The sequence below is a fragment of the Zeugodacus cucurbitae genome, chromosome X (assembly GCF_028554725.1).
Source record: "Zeugodacus cucurbitae isolate PBARC_wt_2022May chromosome X, idZeuCucr1.2, whole genome shotgun sequence".
Classification (NCBI taxonomy): domain Eukaryota; kingdom Metazoa; phylum Arthropoda; class Insecta; order Diptera; family Tephritidae; genus Zeugodacus; species Zeugodacus cucurbitae.
The window spans coordinates 34,074,411-34,090,065 of record NC_071672.1 but is presented as its reverse complement, the minus strand read 5'-3'; the positions used below and the strand labels follow the sequence as shown (position 1 = coordinate 34,090,065).

Genomic DNA, 15,655 nt, shown 5'->3' with positions numbered 1-15,655 from the left:
AATAAATATTCTCTGAGGTAGTATCATCATTTGAGTCCATTACAGGGATTCCTTAGTAAATTCCGGCTTTTTTAAAACAATTTCGAATTGTTTGAGGAGTCACGAGCCACCAAGTGCGCTTGACAATGTACAAGACTCTCAAAATATTAACGCTTTTTAAGAAATTAGCCTTAAATCCACCTTCTGCTGCTAGTATCTGTTCGCGAACTCAACACTTTCTATAATGTGATTTGAAAGACTGAATAATACCTAAGTATAACAAATAAAAACACCTTGGTCCAAAGGCTAAATTAGACTTGTAGTGTATGTATGTATGTGATTGGCGTTGCAACCGTTTAGCCGGTTATTGCCGAATCGACGATAGTGCGCCACCTCTCTCTCTCCTTCGCAGTTCGGCGCCAGTTGGAGATCCCAAGTTTAACCAGGTCGCTCTCCACCTGGTCCCTCCAACGGAGTGGAGACCTTCCCCTTCCTCCGGTGGGCACTGCATCGAACACTTTCAGAGCTGGAGTGTTTTCGTCTATTCGGACAACATGACCTAGCCAGCGTAGCCACTGTCTTTTTATTCGCTGAACTATGTCCATGTCGTCGTATAACTCGTACAGCTCATCGTTCCATCGTCTGTGGTATTCGCCGTTGCCAATGTTCTGAGGTACGTAAATCTTGCGCAACATTTTCCTCACGAAAACTCCTAGTGTCGTCTCATCTGATGTTGACATCGTCCAAGCTTCTGCACCGTAAAGCAGGACGGGAATGATAAGCGACTTGTAGAGCTTGATTTTGGTTCGTCGAGAGACTTGTAGTACACGGTGGTAAAAATACAATTTCAATGCTTTTTGGTAAGAAATCCAATTTGTGGCATGAAGCGTTATCAATAAGGAGTAGCATCTTTTTATTTTTTGCTGCCAGTTTATCATCAAACTTTTTTTATAATTTCTCTCTTTCTTCCTCGAAAACACATAATAATTTACACATATAGTGTTTTGGGTCAATTTGACTCACTTATAAAAACTCCACTAATAACACTATTTTATTGAAAGAGTGTATGTATGTTAATTGTAGAAAATAGTTAAGATATGTATGTTTTAACGGCAATTTTCACAAACTAAGCTGCTGTGTTCCTTGCAAACAAATTTTTGGCACGTACTACAAACCGCTGAATATTTGTTCGAATTTTTTGTATGATGACAGAAGAAACATCGATGTCGTTTTTTGGTGGAATCATTTCTGGCAGAGCATAGAGCTGTGCAAAATATACTCGATTTCCGATAACTAGCTTTCTTTGTCAGCGTTTTTGATCGATTGATGTAATAATAAACGGCAAAATGTTTCAAAATACTAGGTGGGTCAAATTGACCCAACAACGTAATAAGTGTAATGAAATTACATTTGGCATCCTCCAGCAACATAAAAAACAGATAATATTTTAATTTTCATATTTATCTATTCCTTTTACTGCAGTTAATAAATAGAAGAAGAATCAATACAATACGACTAGACTAACACGCGAATTTCGACGAGTTTTACTGAAAATTGGGTCAAATTGACCCAAACATAGCAGAAGGGTTAAAGCCGATTGATTATCCGCAGAAGCAGCTTCGCCGTGATGTTTTTTGAAACGCACATTTTCGTTATTCTTCCATCTTTGCAGCCAGCCTCCATCATTTGCCTGAACCAAATGGACATTTATTTGTTTAGCGCTTCATATGTGCGTATCCTCTTTTGCGCTAAGTTCCGGCAGGTAATGCTCTTTTCACTGAGTTCTTTCGATTGTTTCAAAATTTTCGAAATCGTGCTGCTTGCAATATTATATTTTTTGGAGATTTCGCTCCGGGTTTTGCCGCTTTTTGCTTCTTCCACAATTTTGATTTTTGTTTTAATTGTCAAAGCGTTTCTTTTAATTTTTTTCATTTTTATTTCTTGCCTTTTTCTATTATTTTCTTTTTTTAAAAACAGCTGTGAAACAAATTTTAACGTTGCCAGATACAAATTTTAATACATTTAAGATGCGCGGAGCGTACTGTATTCGCATATGTATACATTCATATATGGCTTACAGCTGGTGCGCATCAACCTGCTCAGTTCAACTTCTGAATGCAGACTGATTTTAACATCGCTTTGTCCCATCGTAAAGGTCCAGACCCAATGCTGGCTGGCTTTACTTGCTTTCGTTGACTTTGCGTATTTTGAATGCTTGCATTACCAAATGAGGGCTTTGAACGCTTTCAAAATAATATCACAATCACTGTTGCCACACACTTAATTATTTCTATGTACATCAAAAATTAAAAAAAAAATTGCTAATAGTTTCATGTTAAATGTTATATAATTATTAACTCTTTGTAAATTTCTACATACATACATATATCAAATATTTTAAATATTGTACATTTTAACTATTTATACTGGCAAACGCATATGTGATAAATATTTGTGTGCCAATGTAGCAGCAAAAAAACAACTGAAATTGGTACATTTCGCCCAAACTGGTAACCCTAGTCACAATATCAAATGTCAAAAGCGCCAGAAGAGCTGGCAAATAGAGCATAGATCTATTCGTAACTTCAAGCGCTTGAAACACAGCTTCATTGTCTATTTTCATATGCTCTAGTATAGTTCTATTTAGTAGTGACAGTTCTCACAGCAAAGAAAGTAAAGCCAGCCAGCATTGGGTCTGGACCTTAAGTGCTCGTTTTACGCTCTTCGCTTGTGCGTGTTAGTGACAATCGGTGTGTGTACGTATACGATCACTTACGCTCTTTTAGCACATGCTAAGACTTTGCTCATGTTTTTTTACCAATAATTTTAAGCTTTTTTATAAAATTTAAAATTTTTTCATTTGCACATTACTTTTGAATTTTTTCAAGTTTTATTTTTAGTTCTGGTTCGATGTTATTTGATTTTTTTCTGTTTCTACATACATATGTCTTCTTCATGTTGTTCGTTAAACCGAGTACGTACAAATCCCCTATGTTCGTAATTTAAGGTACTCATTGTAACAAATTTCCTTGTTCGTTGTAAGCGGTTTTCGTTAAAACGAATATTCGTTATTTCGTACTGTATTTATTTTACGAAACATCCAGTTGTTTTTCCCAACCAAAAAAATGTTTACGCCTTCTTTGCTAAGGTGCGTTTAAACCAATGTCTACCTCTTTCTTATCATAATATTAAAAAAATTGTACAATATATAACAACAACAACGAACCTAGGTTTTAGAAATAGAAATAGAATTTGTTTGAAGCAAGTAATTGAGAAAAGAGAGTGAATGAAGCAAAATGAAAACTTAGGCTGCGTTTAAACGAATGTCTGTCACTGTAGTTATGTCACAAGAGTTGTCTTTTTCATAAAAAATATATTTAAAAAAACCGTTATAAATTTTATACTCCATACCCTTTATAAACGTTACCAAATAAATGACTCCATATATAAGACTACTTTAATACCAATATATAACTTTTTCAATTATTCAATTTGGACATTCCATTTGAAAGATTATTCAATTATCAGAACTAATTGTGCATTGTTAAATACTTACACTTTGTCAATAGTAAGTATTTACCAAGAGTTGTATCCCTATTTAATCTGATTTGTAAAACAAGTAAGGAAAGGCTAAGTTCGGGTGCAACCGAACATTTTGTACTCTCGCAATTTATTGATGAAATTTTATTAAAATAACAAACAATTTGTCCCGTATATTCGGCATAAAGTCCACTAAAATAACGAAAATCGTCATATATAGATATGAGGTCTGATGTAATCCCTGAACCAATTTCATTCATTTTCACCAGCAAGGTACACTATATCCAAGACTATACACTCACTTAATTTTGCTAAGATATCTCACATATTAACCAATACATACATGCGGAATTAAGTCCATATTTTTGAAAACCTATAATTAGGTATATGGGAGCTAGGAGATGTTATGACCCGATTTTCATAAAGAGACTCACTGATAGAAGAAAACAATTTCCTCTGAATTAAATTAAATTATCTGAGAGATTTTCTCATATTTTCGGTTAAAATTTACCCTTAGGCGCTGTGAAGCCAGAGATGATATGCACTATTTGTGTAAAGTTTTATTCCGCTATCTTTATTGGTTCCTTATGTATACATAATAAAGTGAAGGAATCAGATGTAATTCAAAATTTAGTTATATGGAAAGTAGTCGTGGTTGTGAACCGTTATCCGTTGCACGGACAGACGGACGGACGGACGGACAGACAGACATCCGGATTTCAACTCGTCTCGTCATCCTGATCATTTTGATATACATAACCCTATATCTAAATCGTTTAGTTTTATAACTTACAAACAACCGTTATTTGAACAAAACTGTAATACTCTCTTAGCAACTTTTGTTGCGAGAGTATAACAAGTCAACAATATGCCTACTAGAAAAACGACTCTACTGTCTAAACGAATTTAGCGCCAAACGTTTAGCTTTGCAGAAAAAAAGCCAGATCATTCCAACTGTACGGATGACAATCGAGTGCCGAAAGCTTGCAGCGCCTTATTGATAATAGAAACACGTTCCCGTGAATCTAGCGGCGAACGTTAGCCGCGACTTATTGCACAGAGAGAAACGATCTTTAACGATTAGGACGCGTGATAGAATTTTAGCTTATAGTAATAGATCAGCATTCAGTTATAATCTACATATTGATTATATCAATCAGAATAGCATCAGAATCGGAGCAATTTGTCCTAAATGTTTTGCTTAAAAATGGAATGATGAATCGAGTGGCATATGCTTCACTTTGATGGCAGAGATCAGATATAACGCTATAATTATAACGAGGTGTCACAACTATCATTTTTTTTAATTTTCATTTATGGCAACTTGTGAGTACCCTAATTATAACGTCAAGTAATGTTCTTTTGGTAAAAAAATTAGAAATAAACCATAGCTTAAAAATTTGAAAAATTTAGTTGACTGCGATCACGATAATTTCAATGGAAATTACTTCGGTTGAGAGATAATTAGTTAAAGAACAAGTAAGAAAAGGCTAAGTTCGGGTGGAACCGAACATTTTATACTCTCGCAGTTTACTGATACATATTTATTAAGATAAAAAAATCGTATAATTAGGTATATGAGAGCTAGGGGAAGTTATGACACGTTTTTAACCATTTCTGGTACAGAGACACACTATTAGAAGAAAAACATTTCCTCTGAATTAAATTAAGATATCTGAGAGATTTACCCAAATTTTCGGTGAAAAATTACCATGGGGCATAGAATTCTTCATATTCGATATTCGGGGCTTTGACAAGTTATAGTCCGATTTCGACAATTTTTCACAAGTGATGCCACAGATCTTATACAGTATTTATGTAAAGTTTTATTTCGCTATCTTCATTGGTTCCTTATGTATATATTATAAAGTGAAGGAATAAGATGGAGTTCAAAATTGAGTTACATGGGAAGTTGTCGTGGTTGTGAACCGATTTCAACCATTTTCCACACGTGTCATCAGGGTGCCAAGAAAATATTATATACCGAAATATATATTTCGAATCGGTCGAGTAGTTCCTGAGATATGGTTTTTGACCCATAAGGCGATGCCACGCCCATTTTCAATATTGTAAAAAAATCGGAGTGCAGCTTCCTTCTGCAATTCCGTCTGTAAAATTTAGTGTTTTGTGATTTTCGTTAGTGAGATAACCCACTTTTAGTAATTTTTATAGTATGGGAGGTGGGCGTGGTTATTATCCGATTTCAACTATTTTCATGGAGTGTGGTGGGGCACATAAGAGAACCGACAGCAGAAAGTTTGGTTTATATAGCTTCATTGGTTTGCGAGATATATACAAATAACCGATTTGGGGGCGGGGCCACGCCCACTTCCCAAAAAAAATTACATCCACATATGCCCCTCCTAGTGCGATCCTTTATTCCAAATTTTACCGTTATAACTTTATTTATGGCTTAGTTATGACACTTTATAAGTTTTTGGTTTTCGCAATTTTGTGGGCGTGGTAGTGGACCGATTTTGCTCATTTTCGAAAGCAACCTCCTCAAGGTGCCAAGGAATGCGTGTTCCAAGTTTCGTTAAGATATCTCACTTTTTACTCAAGTTATCCGTTGCACGGGCAGACGGATGGACGGACAGACAGATATTCGGATTTCAACTCGTCTTGTCACCCTGATCATTTTGATATATATATAACCCTATATCTAAATCGTTTAGTTTTGTGACTTACAAACAACCGTTATGTGAACAAAACTATAATACTCTCTTAGCAACTTTTGTTGCGAGAGTATAAATATATCAATACATTTTAGAGTTGGTACCATTAAAAACGGTATGAATAAATTTTGTTTCATTGATTTATCCAATTTTGTGTTTGAACTAATAAGACTACCGCACAATTCAGCCAGTGCGGAACGAAAATTTTCGGAACTTGCATTTAAAAAAAGTAAGAAAGCATTTAAATATAATTTAAACTTTATATAACACATGAAATTTGTACATGTTTCTTTTTTGTTCCAACATAAAATGTTTGATATATACATACATACAATGTGCATAAATGTACCTATTTTTATACTCTCGCAACAAAATTTCTAAAGAGATTATTATAGTTTTGTTCACATAACGGTTGGTTTTAAGTCATAAAACTAAACGAGTTAGATATAGAGTTACATATATCAAAATGATCAGGGTGACGAGTAAAGTTCAAATCCGGATGTCGGTCTGTCCGTCCGTCCGTGCAAACTGTAACTTGAGTAAAAATTTAGATATCCTGCAGAAGCTTGGAAGATGTATTTCTTGGCACCATAAGAAGGTTAAGTTCGAAGATGCGCGAAATCGGACAATTGCCACGCCCACAAAATGGCCATAACCGAAAACATATAAAGAGTTATAACTAAGTAAATTATGCTATGGAAGTAAAATTTGGTATAAAGGATCGCACTATGAAGGGGCATATTTGGATATAATTTTTTTAGGGAAGTGGGCGTGGTCCCGCCCCCTTCTAAGTTGTTTGTACATATCTCGTAAACTATTAAAGCTATATAAAGGAAAATTTCTATAGTCGTATCTCTTAGGTAGTATACAGTCCAAAAATGGTGGAAATCGGATTATAACAACGCCCACCTAACATACAAAGGAAATGAATGCTACCTAAAATGCTTTAACTCAGTAAGGAAAACCACCAGAAACCTTAAATTTCTTTATAAAGAAGGCACAGAAGAGCTGCACTCAAATTGGTATACAAAATTTTAAATGGGCGTGGTTCCGCCCATGTATGTGTCAAAAACCATATCTCCGAAATTACTCGACCAATTTCAATGAAATTCGGTTCTTAATATCGCCCTGGCTTCCCAATGAAAAGTTATGAAAATAGTCCAAATCGGTTCACAACAACGACTATTTCCCACCAGAACTTCAAAGTCGTTCTGATTCGTTTACTTTACAATATATAAAGTAAGCACTATCGGAACAGATATTCGGTGATACCCGAACTTATCCCTTTCTTACTTGTTATTGTTGTTTTTTTGTATGAACATATGTATATTTCGAAATGTGAAGTTATATAAAACGACATGTTTTGATGAATAAATGGTAGTTTGAAAGGGGATTTGGCAGGCATTTCGCTACATAAAGATTTATTCGAGTGGCATCACTGGTCAGAAATGTTCATGACGAAGTTGAAAATTATTTGAACAGCCGGTACATATGAAGCAGTGTAGAGGTTATTAGAGTTTCCTATACCGTAGTACACTTAAAGAACGGTTAACGAGTATACTTCTGAGCGGAAAACATGCAAAATGTAATGGAAAATCCACTAAAAACGACTCTCACATCGTATTTTGACCTGTGCAAAAGTGACGGATTTGCTGAAACACTACTGTATCACGAAGTCCCCCATTACTATACATGGGCTAACAGTAAATTTTCTAGAAGGAAACGTGGTCAACACGTGGTCAGTTAAAAAACCCGGCATAAAAAAATGCAGCATTAGGAAGAGTGTACAGCATTACCCAGTTATAATGTTTTTATCTCAGGATTCTACTTCATCATATACGTGGCCCAACATCATTTCAGGACTTAAAAACAGATTATGGTATTGTTAAAGAGACTTACCAAGACTCCTGCCGAGATAGAGGTTTGCTAGAAAATGATAACCAATGGGAAATAACTTTGAGAGAAGTATCGAATTTCCAGTGCCTGTTAAAGCTGAACCCATCAACTTATGGACACTTTTAAAGACGATTTGTGTGAAGATATCAGACACAAAACCCAACAACAACATATGATTTTGACGAATTATCAGTATTTTTCAATCCAAATGTACCTAAGTTGGTTGCAGATAAAAAAAGGCGTTAAATGCAATGAAAACACCAAAGGTGACCTATGTTTTTGGATGTTCCTTTGGGAACAGGTAAAACCTTAATTGCCAATTTACTATTGGAAGAAAAGCACTGGCAGTTGCGTTTTCTGAAATTGCTGCAACCATATTAAATGGTAGGGAAATTTCTCCCTCAACCTTCAAATAACCGTTGGATGTGTCTTTAGAATAACAATCTGTTTGCTCAATTCGCAAAAATTATCCATTGGGAAAGCTATTACGGTATACGTAACTGATTATTTGAGATGAGTACAACCTTTGCCATAGAGCTCATGTTGACGCTGAGGACCGCACATTAAAAGACATCAGAACCTTTGAGTTGACTGTAGACTAGGGATGGGCACCAACACAATCAAACGAGCATCACAAAATGAGATTCTGTTGGTGTGCTTACTGTGAGACCAAGCGAAACAGCGATCAAAAATATTCACTCTGCTTGCAAAGGTTGAGCAAGCAGGTCTATGTCGCACGATTGCACATTACGAATATATGCACGTGCATAAAATGGAAACATTTTATGCTATTACAATGAAAAAATTGTTTTCATTTCATACGTAAAATATATAACTTCGTCCGCATAAACCTGCTCAACTTCCCTCGATCTTAGTCGTTAAAGGCCTGCTGGAGAAGCATGCACAGAGCGGCTACCGGGTGGTAGCCTATGCTGACGACGTAGTTCTCATGGTTGAGAGGAAATTTCTAGGTCCAGGGTATGAACTTACGGCAAATTATCTCAGCGGAAAAGTTAATGGTGACGGTTATTGTTGGAAGTGGCTGCTATTAAGCCAGCGGGGGAAATATTGCTTCGAAGCGCATCAACCTTTAGGGAGGTGACAATCCTCTCCGATAATAGAGTGATTCTAGCCTAGAGTTCACTGACTATGCGCGCAAGGTTGGTTAAGGAATGCCTATCTATATTATCGGTGGCATCGTTATACTTTTCGATTAGATTAGTCTGGTCCTGGCCACTGCAGAAATGCGGGAAATTTTACGGTTGATGAACTTGCAAGGTCAAGAACGTCAGTCTCAATATTAGTAGTATGGAAACATGTAGGAGCACCGTATTGCCTATTGCGGTTTGCTAATGGGCAGATGGGCCTCGGATGAGCTGGGCAAGCGCTGGTCAGTAACTAGTACTTGTGCAGTCGCCAAATCCTGCTGGGCCAAGGTGAACCGAAGGAGTTCTGCCGAGCTTTCGCCCTCAATAAAGCATAGCACTCCTTAGTCATATAGGTTCTTACTGACCATTGTCCCATAAGGATCCACGCTGTGAAGTAGAAAATCTCACCGGATGCTAGCTGTAGAAGCTGCATGGAGGAGGAACTGGAACGTTCTGCCTTTGTGAGATCAAGAAAAATATTTCTCAGATCCCACTTTTTCGAACAAGCTCGCGAAATAGTGAATAAAGAAGTTAAAAATCTCTGCAGATTTGTAGTATGTTCAGGTCACTTTGTAGATTCCCTTAGGGAAACAGCCAAATCTAAACTTACCTAACCTATCTATCCCGACATCGAAAATCTCACAGAGAGAAATTTTTATTGGGTCTGTTCGAGGACGGTAGTGTCACCGAGAAACGACTCAGTAAACGAAATAAATACATATAATGACTATGGAAAAAGGACCGGGTCATTTTAAATGTTACAAATCTGTTAACAAGTATTTTTAAATTCCCTCTATTCTGCACGATTGCCACCTCACGAAATGTAATTAAAATGAGGAATTCTCATTATGATATGAATAAAAAGCAAAAATATAGAAAAAATTGTATGTCCACCCGTGCGAAGCAGAGTCGGCCGCTAGTTTGTAATACATTTGCTACATAAATAAATAAAACAAAATAAAATAAATAATTTTCTAATAAATAAAGTAAAATTAATTGCGAAATCAAACACTAAGGAAGCAGGTTGAATTTTTACTATGAAATTTAACATAAATATGCTTAAACTGCTTAAAATCGCTTACACTTATAGCATATTTATTTCCAACTAAACAACAACATTGTTATTCAATCGAATGTGTAGTAATACTTTGAAAGGTGGAGATTTTATAGGTACACCATCCGATACAAACGAAGTGATGCACAATCACTCTGAACAACATCCAAATTACAACTCTAACAGAATATTTATCAAGTTTGTGTTTTTTAGCTTAACGCCAACGTAATATGTAGATAAGTAGTCAATATTTTCCATGTTAGAATTAGTAACGAGGTGTAAGTCAAACGCGGTCAAGTTCAGCAATTAAGAAATTTCAATATGCACTAACTATTGACAGTTTGTCAAGAAACAGTTTGCATATTGAAAATAAATTCACTTTTTCACTTTCCGCAGCAAAATATATTACTTTTTACTTCAGTTCAACATTTATTTTTTATCAGGGATAGTTACATATAGTATTTAAAGAGAATTGATGGAAAATATACTGCAAACTGCAGAAACAAAAACAAGAATCGTTCAATTTTGTTACAGTGTCAACTAGTTGGTGATTCATTTTTTTTCAACATTGCTTTTGCAGTTTTTTTATCAATCGTCTTTAAATACTATTTGTGCCCTGATTAAAAAAAATAATGAGCTGAAGTAAAAAGTAATATATTATACTGTGGAAAGTGAAAAAGTGTATTTATTTTCAATGTTAAACTGTTTCTTGACAAACTGTTTGTAAGCTACTTTTGGATTTTAGACCACTGCGGAATCATTGGGAACTGCAGAGCCGATGAGCTCTCACCTAAGGGCACTCTACCCACATTCTCATCATATTTGGCGCTGGATCAGTCTTCCTACAAACATTTGTGACTGTGAGATCCTTCTGGTCTAGTATCTTGCATTGCACACTCCCTCAATGGTAAGAGTCCTTACTGGACACTATTAAATCGGTTTAAATGCCGTGTGAATGCAAATTGACAAATTTGCATAGAAGAACGCGAGATTAAAAGTAGCGTTTCTCCTTTGCAGGCTAGCGGTGTCAAACTGAAGCTGAAACATGTCGATAGCACGAACTTTGGCGAGACCGATAAACTGGTCCGTATACATACATATCAGTAGGTAATTGAATGTTCTGTAATATTGTTGAAAACCTCTTCTAAAATTGAGTGAAAACCAAACTTGTTCACGTCAAATGTACATTTTTTAATACAACTTGAAATGTATGTAAATGTAGAGGATACTTGCTTTTGACCATTTGCGATCTCTTTCAGGACGGCGGCTCGTGCGGCCAACTCCTCTGCCCTACGCTGTTGCGTCAGCTCTTTAGCGCGCTCAGTCCAAATCAGTTCTTTTAAACGTTGGAAGCTTCCTTGTACATTCACAGAGTTCGGGTTTCCTCCATTGGCCGCACTAGTTACTGCATTATTAGAACCCACGTGACGATATTTTGACGGACGGCGAGAGCTACCATCACCACTTTGATAAGAAGGTGCTCCTTTCGTTTCAGCTCCGTAGACGCGAGAAGACGGACCACCAAAGTTACTTCCGTCAACACTGTAATGCCGCTGACGATGGCCGATATTTACACGTTGGGGTATAATGGGCTCTCTACTAATCACTCTACCGAAAACTGGTGACCGAGATCTGTCGTTGTATCGCGGCAACATACGCACACTGTAAAAAAAATAAAATTTATTAAATATATTTATACTCTCGCAAAAAAAGTTGCTAAAGATAGTATTATAGTTTTGTTCACATAACGGTTGTTTGTAACACCCAAAACTAAACGAGTTAGATATAGGGTTATATATACCAAAGTGATCAGGGTGAAGAGTGGAGTTCAAATCCGAATGTCTGTCTGTCCGTCCGTCCACCTGTGCAAGCTGTAACTTGAGTAAAAATTAAGATATCTTGATGAAAGTTAGCACACTTATTTCTTGGCACCATAGGAAGGTTGCTTTCACAAATGAGCAAAATCGGACCACTGCCACGCCCACAAAATGGCGAAAACCGAAAACACACAAAGTGCCATAACTAAGCCATAAATAAAGCTATGGAAATAAAATTTGGTATGAAGGATCGCACTAAGAAGGGCCACATTTGTATGTAATTTTTTTTGGGAAGTGGGCGTGGCCCCGCCCCTAAATCAGTTATTTGTATATATCTCGCAATCAAATTAAGTTATATAAACCAAACTTTCTGCAGTCGGTTCTCCTACGTACAGCACCATACACCATGAAAATAGTTGAAATCGGATAATAACCACTCCCACCTCCCATACAAAGGTTAGGTTGAAAATTACTTAAAGTGGGTTATCTCACTAAGAAATAGCAGATGGAAGCTGCACTCAGATTTTTTTACAAAATGGAAAACAGGCGTTGCGTCGCCCACTTATGGGTCAAAAACCATATCTCAGGAACTACTCGACCGATTTCAATGAAACTTGGTTTGTAATAGTTTACTTACATCCCAATGATATGTTGTGAAAATAGGCCAAATCGCTTCACAACCACGCCTACTTCCAATATACAAGAACTTTGAAGACGATCTGAATCGTTTACTTTACAATATATAAAGTCAGCACTAGTGAAGATATCGATGCAGAACCTTGCACAAATACTACGTTTATGGTGTGGCAGCACCATTCCAAAAATCGCCGATATCGGACCTTATGTTTTCAAGGCCCCATATATCGAACATGTGGAGAGAAAACAGACTGCCTACCTCGCAATGTTGCCGAAAGATACGCGTTTGCAGACAAAAAAAGAAAGAGGCCCAAATGCGTGAGTACGAAGAGCTTGACAAGCTGGCCGACAGGGGTAATGCTCGAAAATTTTACGAAATGTCGGCGGGGGCCGATGGATTACCGGCTGAGCTATTCAAATACGTCGGCGAAGAGCTGATAAGGTGCATGCCGCGATTCTTTGCAGAATATGGTCGGAAGAAAGCATGCCTGACGATTGGAATCTCAGTGTACTCTGCCCAATATACAAAAGGGAGACCCCACAATTTGCGCCAATTACCGTGGGATAAGCCTCCTCATCATCGCGTATAAGGTTCTGTCGAGCGTACTGTGTGAAAGACTAGAGCCCACCGTCAACAAACTGATTGGACCTTATCAGTGTGGCTTTAGACCTGGAAAATCAACAACAGCCAAATATACACTATGCGCCAACTTTTGGAGAAGACCCGTGAAAATAGGATTGACACACACCATCTCTTTGTCGACTTTAAAGCTGCTTTCGACAGCACGAAAAGGAGCTGCGTTTATGCCGCTATGTCTGAATTTGGTATCCCCGCAAAACTAATACGGCTGTGTAAGCTGACGTTGAGCAACACCAAAAGCTCCGTCCGAATCGGGAAGGACCTCTCCGAGCCGTTCGATACCAGACGAGGTTTCAAACAAGGTGGCTCACTCTCGTGTGATTTCTTTAACCTGATGACAATTGAAAAGTAAAGTCCTCTCTCGACGAACAAAAACCAAACTCTACAAGTCTCTCATCATTCCCGTCCTACTTGACGGTGAAGAAGCGTGGACGATGTCAACATCCGATGAGACGGCACTAGGAGTTTTCGAGAGAAAGGTTTTGCGGAAAGTTTATGGTCCCTTAAACATTGGCAACGGCGAATACCGCAGACGATGGAATGATGAGCTGTATGTGTTATTCGACGACATAGACATAGTCCAGCGAATAAAAAGACAGCGGCTACGCTGGCTAGGTGATGTTGTTCGAATGGATGAAAGTGCTCCAGCTCTGAAAGTATTCGATGCAGTACCCGCTGGTGGAAGCCGAGGAAGAGGGAGACCTCCACTCCGATGGAAGGACCAGATGGAGAGGGACCTGGCTTCGCTTGGAATAACCAACTGCCAGAAGGACGGATACGTGGCGCGCTGTTGTGGACTCGGCTATAATCGCGTAAGCGGTGTCTACGCCAGTCAAGAAGAAGATATATCGAACATGAGGACCTCGGTGCTTCCAACCTAATATTAGGGTTTCCAATTTTCAATGGACTTTATACAATATATATGACGAATATGTGGGTAAAATTGTGTATTATATAATATTAAAAAAAGTTAAATAAATAAATTGCGAGAGTATAAAATGTTCGGTTACACCCGAACATAGCCCTTCCTTACTTGTTATTTAGGTGTATATAACATAAATGTATTTATTAACAACGTTTTCCTTATATATATAAACCAAATAAAATGTATTAAATAACTGCAAATAAGCCAATGGAAGTAATTATTCTTTTTTTTAACAAGAATGAAAGATAAGCCGTTTACCAACTTTGAAGTGAACTCTGTGGTTTTCAGTGGTCTAATACAATCATACATTCGCATTAAGCATATGAGCTAGAAAACAATAAAATATATGTCATAGATATCATGTATTAAGTTAGTTCACATCGCTAATTATCTAGGCAAATTACGTTAGACTGTACGGTTGGAAAAGCGTTATTTTACCCGTTTCTGCAGCTAAGTACAATCTGTCTATGCCAATGATCAAGATATATGGCTATGTCTATACTCTCGCAATTTATTGATATATTTTTATCAATATAACATACAATTTGCCCCAATTTGAAAATTCTATAATGAGGTATATGAGAGCTAGGGGAAGTTATGGCCCGATTTTAACCATCTCTGGAACAGAGACACACTATTAGAAGAAAATATTTCCTCTAAATTATATTAAGATACCTGAGAGATTTACTGAAATTTTCGGTGAAAAATTACCATGGGGCACAGTATTCTTCATTTTCGATTTTTGGGGCTTTGAAAAGTTATAGTCTGATTTCGACAATTTTTTCACAAGAGATGCCACAGATCATTTGTGTAAAGTTTTATTCCGCTATCTAATTGGTTCCTTATGTATATATGTAGGATTGTGTAAACGGACAATAAGACTGAAATAGAAATGCAACACTGTGTAGGGAACAGATGTGACAGTAGCGAACGGACTGGAATGACAACGAAATAGTAGGGACGAAGACGAATTAAGGACAGACAAACTGACAGACCACCGGCAACCACGGACCACGCAAGACCACGGCAGATCACAGCGGACGTGATCGCTATTAATCTTTTTACTTTTTACTGGCCAGTGCAATTATTTCTTTGCGGTCATATTAGTTAGATAATTTGAATAAAGTTGTTATTAATCATTTTATATAAAACGCGGTGTTTTTATTCGTCAAGTTAATCGGCCATCCCACAAGTGGTATCAGAAGTGAAATTTCGGGAATAAAGTGCTATTTTGCGTAAAAACTTGCGATTTAAAGTGAATTTTTTTTTTGATAAATTTCAAACGCGTTAATTTCAACAAGTGGTCTTTGGTGTGCGAAAATTGCAGCAGCAGTAGCAGCAGCAT

At 37.1% G+C, this 15,655-nt stretch overlaps 1 protein-coding gene and 1 long non-coding RNA gene across 3 annotated transcripts in view; one reads left to right on the top strand and one right to left on the bottom strand.

The window, feature by feature from the left end:
• Positions 1-15,655, bottom strand: part of LOC105219616 (ankyrin repeat and ELMO domain-containing protein D) — a 103,158-nt gene that overhangs the window by 14,981 nt on the left and 72,522 nt on the right. For both annotated transcript variants that reach the window (XM_029045194.2, XM_011195884.3), the window contains one exon: positions 11,526-11,954. In XM_029045194.2, the coding sequence (XP_028901027.1) occupies positions 11,526-11,954 (429 nt within the window). The remainder of the gene's footprint in view (positions 1-11,525; positions 11,955-15,655) is intronic.
• On the top strand, positions 10,747-11,670 carry LOC114804960 (uncharacterized). Its single transcript, XR_003753068.2, has 3 exons — positions 10,747-11,199; positions 11,310-11,399; positions 11,552-11,670. It is a non-coding gene; the product is annotated as an uncharacterized LOC114804960 (long non-coding RNA).